This window comes from Fragaria vesca, linkage group LG5 (genome assembly GCF_000184155.1).
Source record: "Fragaria vesca subsp. vesca linkage group LG5, FraVesHawaii_1.0, whole genome shotgun sequence".
Classification (NCBI taxonomy): Eukaryota; Viridiplantae; Streptophyta; class Magnoliopsida; order Rosales; family Rosaceae; genus Fragaria; species Fragaria vesca.
This window is the reverse complement of record NC_020495.1, coordinates 12,173,836-12,179,445: the sequence shown is the minus strand read 5'-3', so window position 1 is coordinate 12,179,445 and position 5,610 is coordinate 12,173,836. Positions and strand designations below refer to the sequence as shown.

The following is a 5,610-nucleotide window of genomic DNA, read 5'->3' as shown; positions in this document are numbered from 1 at the left end:
GGCCGTCGCCGCTGCCATTCTTAACTCTGAGAGGGTAAAAGATTAACCAGGGTTATTTTAGTCATTTTAGTCGAGATTGATGTCATTTTGAAAGTTTAGGTATGAAACTGATTAAAAAAAAAGATGAGGTATCAAACTGATTTTAGACCTAAAGTTCAGGGTAGTAAAGTGAAATTATCTCTATATTATTCATAGATATACCACCTAAAACTTATTTTAATCAACTAAAGTGAATATAAGACCTCATATAGGACTCATTGTTAGAGATGAAAAAATGAGTCTTATATGAATAGTGTAATAAGAGGTCTTATAATAGATATAGGACTCCAAATCCAAGACTATGGTTGGAGTTGCCCTAAGAGCACATGCAAGATGTAGGTCTTGAGTTGTTCTCAGTTTGAGCATGAGAGTTAGTTTTACTACTTATTTCTTAAGTTTACTAGGTGTACACCAATCGAGGTGTAAGACAACTAATATTATGTTCTATGGATTTAGGTAGTAAGATTTTTTCTTTTGCTTCGGATTTTTTATGAGCGTATTTGTAATCAATTAAAGTACTTGTCATGCTGCTTGACAACCTCCCTCAAAATACCTTGTGGAGGACCGGCATATATGATGAAACTATATAAGTGCCTTTTGGCTATTGATGAAGAAATATGATTCTCATTTTCTAAAAAAGAAAACAAAAAATGAGTGTGAATTGCAAAAATAGAGTGCAAACTTTCCTTTGAGGATTAGCATCATTGATAAACCTAGGAGCTACTGAGTGCATTATGTACACATTTGGTACTCAGGATTACATTACACCTCTTTATTTTTTAAAATTGTTCTGGACTCATGTGTGGTGTCTTAAGTTGTACTAATATTAACCCATGCTTGGTGTGGCATGAGAAAAGAGGGTAGTTTGTTTGGTTTATGGTTTAAAAGTATGATGGTATCTAAGGATAACTTATTTGAGTACTCACAATAACGGAAGCAAATCTGCTATGCCCAAAAACCCAGTGCCAAACCTGTGCCACAAATGAAAATTCGACACATCATCACTCTCCCAACACCCCTCTAACTCTGTCAACTCTCGGAAGAAAAAAATATATTTTTCTTCTTGTTTCTCTCTTCAAAGTTTCAAACCCAGATTTAGCATCAAACAGAGTTGTTTCTTCATCAGTTCATCCACCTCAACCGCCGCCGCCTGATCTTTGGGCCCAATCCCACAGCCATATCTCCTCCACCTCTTCTCCCACCCTCTCCGACCAACACCTTCGCGGCCTCGACCAAAATCTTTTCTATTTCGTCTCAAAATGGTACGTTGATTGCATAAATTTATTACCAATGGCAATCAGAATCGCTGTATCAAATCACTCGCCCATTTTTCTCCCATCTCAATCAAATTTCAGTTTGCAGTACCCAGTTTTGGAGTTAAATTGGGATCCTTCCAACATGGTTAAAATTTAAAATACCCAGTTTTGTTGTTGGAGTGAAGGAACAAAGAGATCTGGGTTGGGTTTGTTGCAAAAGTGTAGAGAAAGATGGAGAGAAGAAGAATCGACAAAGGAAGAGGAAGGAGTTGGAGTGAAACAATACTACTTGATATGCTTTATCTCTCTTTTTTTAAATTAAAATAGAAGCTGAAAATAATTAAGTTAACAGTGTTAATCTCTGTTTAATTGGTGGACAGATGTCACGATATGAGGGGTAGGCACAGGTTTGGCACAAGGTTTTTGGGCATAGGTGATTTACTTCCCACAATAACATCATCTAAGGAGGCCAAAATGAAAACAAGGGGTTACGTAAGCTCATTAATTTATTTTTTGCCCAGTAACACCAAACACAGTACTAACTAAACTGAACTCCTTATTTAACACCGTCTCATTTAGCCCCAACAAACATATGCATGTGTATTCGAGTACTACTCAATTCGTTTGTTAGAAAAATGGGAAGACCATTCATTCCGAGCAAAACCCCATGAAATCAGACAAATGTAGTATGGAAGCCACAGCACACATATGACTTATCTTCCCCTACTTTTGTTTTATAATGTTCAAGTGCAGATAAGAACAATATAAGATGCAAGAAAACTGAAAGTCCACAGCTCATTCGAGTTCATCTACTTATTTTGGTTCCATATTCCCTCAAGTCAACATAACAATACAGTAGTTTAACATCTTCCCAGTAAACGAAAATTCTTAAAAGAGTGTCTCGGTTTCCGTCTACCTACTGCTGCTGGCCTGGCTTATTCTGTAGGAGCCAGTCTCATGCTTTGGAGGGATCACTAATTCAGTATTCAATGTTTCCATAGACCAAAAGTATCAAAACTTAAAGGTCTAAAATTCCTGATTCCCTTATATTTCTACCGGAAATCATACATGTTACATACTGATCAAGACGAACATTTCAATTGAAAAGTTCTTCCTTCTTCCGTTCTGAATTTGACTGTTTTGAGTAGACATGTCAAAGTTGTTCGATTTCGATCGCCATACTAAACAATAAGAGCGTAGTTCCTTCCTCCTAAAATCTGCTCTCCGCTCTCCATTTCACTTCTGGTGTTTCTCTTTGTCGTTCTACAGTCCTGAAAAGGGCATTGTAATAGTAATACTGCTGGCTTTGCCTTGCTTTCCTTTCGACCACATGCAATGAAATCATTTAAAGTTGCCTTACTAGCCGTTAGGAGTGTCTTTGTGAACTTTTTCTTTTTGTTGTTTCTTTCTTATGGGTACAATAATAGATTACAGTGCCTTAACATGATGACAAAAGTAACGAAATCAATGCAGCACTTTCATTGTATTCTAGCTGCTATAATTCCATCTCTCCAAAAAAAAAAAAAACTACTATAATTCCAATAGTTTGAACATCACATAAACCACTGTCGACAGTTATAGACAACTATACTCGGATGTAATCAACTGTTTTGGCGACATTTTATCAAATGCTATACCAAAACTCAATTATCAGCAAATAAGAAGAACACAAACCAAAATCACACTTAATAGCATTTACCGTAACATCAAATAACTTGTAACAAAAAAATATGCAAGAACATCTTCTCCATTCAAAAATTGTCAGACAGTTTCAGAGGTCAAAACCTGTATGTAGCATATATGTACTCGCATCTTCACACTTATCTGACTAAGATCCATGACTAGCGTACATAAAGTTTTTCTTCATTTTTGTAAAAATTATTAGGGAGCACGCGGCTACCAAAAAACCCCTAATTTCCCAAACCCAAAACAAATCTGTACCGTCCACCCCAGCAAGAGTGACGTCACACTTTCATTTTCAAACGGCTATTGGGCTGGGGCCCATCCCCAGCCACCCTCCTCCTCCGCCGCGGCCCGAAGGTAACAGAAGCAACTGCCCTGGTTCAAGAAACGGGTTCCAGCACTGAGTCGACTCGCTCATATCGTCTCGCCCTCTGTTCCTACTCATGGTCCTCACTACCAGCCTCTTCTCCTCTCTCTGCGCTTTCGTCTCCGCCAGCTCCGAACTCGTTTTCCGAACCGACTCCCACAACCCCTCGTTCCTCTTCCGGTTCACGAACAGCAACACCAGCCTCTCCTTGCAATCCTCCAGCCTCCTCAGCGCGTCCACCACCCGAGTCAACTCGGACAGGCACAGTCTCTCCACCCTTTCCTCCGTTTCTTTAACCCGTACCGAAATTTCATACTGAACCGCCCTGTAATCCTCGCTCGCCGCCTTCACGATCTCGTAAACCAAATTGTTCCGCTGCAGGTTCAACGATTCCGGCGGGTCGGAGATTCTCACAACAAATTCTATAAGCGCTTCAATCTCATTCACCAGATCATTATTCAACACCGGCAGCGTTTTTGTTTGGTATTCCGCAAACTTGTGTGGCGGGTTGAGGTAATAACCGATCACCCTCGCCGCCGTCATATTCTGTTCCACCACGGCGGCGTACCACCGCACCCATAACGAAAACTCCCACGTGTCCATATCCGATTTGTCGCTGAACATGGCCATGTTCAAGAAGTTACGCCCTCCGAAACTGGGATGATAAGAAATCTGGTCCCTGAAAACCAACGAACCTCTCGACACTATGTTATGTACGGTGAACAGACATTTCAGCGCGACGAAAGCGTTCTGGGTGGCATGGAGGCGGTCCATAAGGATGTCAATGCAGGTGCACGCAGCGAGACGCGACGACTTCCCTAGCTCGAGGATGTCGTTGATTCTATCCTCCGACGGCGGCGACGACGGGTCGTGGGAAGTGGCGCGGAGGATGGATACGTGGATGGATGACACATGGCGGTTGATGGAGAAGGAGGCGCGGAGGATGGAGGCCTTGTCTTTGAGAACGTCGATGAAGTTGATCTTCCGGTCCATTATTGTGAAAAGACGAAGGGTTTTGAAGTGAGGAGAGAGATCGAGGAGGGTGGAGGTTGGACCGGGACATATAAATGACAGTTGGAGACGGCTCTTTTAGAAGGGGTCGGGGAGATTACGAGTACGACGTCGTATACGTGTGAGAAGCTGCGGGAGTTTTGTACCGTTGTGGCAGTTGGAGAAATGAGAGCGAATAACGTCAGTCTCTACTGTAATTACGGCCAGTCAAAAAGTGAAAAGTAAAACTCTTCCAGGAGAGAAATGGTAATAGTAAACCTGTAACAGAGAGATATGTGGAAAGATTAGGATCCCAGATTTCCAAATAAAGATGGGTTTCTATATTTGGTCTGATTTACAGCAAGGTAATTATATGTTTTGGCAGGTAGGTTATATCTTACCTGGACAGGTTAACTATTACAGAGGAGAAATTTTCCACAATTGTGAATATTTTTCTAAGTAATTTACTAATTAGGCGTGTCGACGGTCGAATCCAAATGAATGTGAAATGGATGTAACAACGTACTAGACTCGGTAAAATTAGGCACTAAGGTATTGACTTGTTCAGGTCCCAGCCTATAGATGCTTCATCCTACTTGGTCAGCCACTTAAAAACAAGAGGACTAGAGGAGATTGCATTATTGGCCGGAGTTCTCAAAGGAACGAAGAAATAGAACACGCAAGAGCATGCTTAGGATAAGATACCATCATTGTTATGAAATAGAAAGCAGACCACAAACTTCTCGGCCGATCAATCCTTTAGGCAAAAATTTAATGGGCTGAACAGCCTGAACTGATGGGTTGCTTGTGATTGAGAGAGCGGCCGAGGACCTTAAAAGGGCATTGTTCTTTCACAATGGGTGTTTAGGTTAGGGAAGGCAGCCGACCAAATCAAGAACTTTATGAACCGCTTGCAGAGCCTCACGGCATAAAAAACTCGGTTTATATACAGGTATGCTCACATGGTCTCAAATTAGATGGTTACGAGGACTCGAGCTATTTATTTTATTTGGGCGATGTATTTGTCACATAACCTCCTGACACATAAGTGTGTTATAGGTCGGTTGGACAAACGATACACCTAGCATTTGTTTATCAACTACTTATTGTTCAAGAAAACACGATTGCTTCACAAATTTCCTTCATGGAAATCTAATGTTAGAGATAGTAACACAAGCTTAATGAATGTTTTCCTATAGAGGGAGTTTTGCAGCCAAGACATAAGTTGGACTTTGCAACCAATGCAGGATTCATCGTTTTTCTCTCTCTCTCTCT

The 5,610-nt window shown here is 40.9% G+C and overlaps 1 protein-coding gene across 1 annotated transcript; it reads right to left on the bottom strand.

The window, feature by feature from the left end:
• Nucleotides 1-3,273: 3,273 nt before the first annotated feature.
• LOC101302462 (putative clathrin assembly protein At4g40080-like) lies at nt 3,274-4,338 on the bottom strand. The gene has a single exon (XM_004301298.1). It carries the CDS (start codon nt 4,336-4,338, stop codon nt 3,274-3,276), a length of 1,065 nt encoding a protein of 354 aa, XP_004301346.1.
• Between the last annotated feature and the right edge of the window lie 1,272 nt (nt 4,339-5,610).

Coding starts and splice junctions, on each gene's coding strand:
- LOC101302462 (XM_004301298.1), bottom strand. CDS start 4,338: ATGGACCGGAAGATCAACTTCATCGACGTTCTCAAAGACAAGGCCTCC.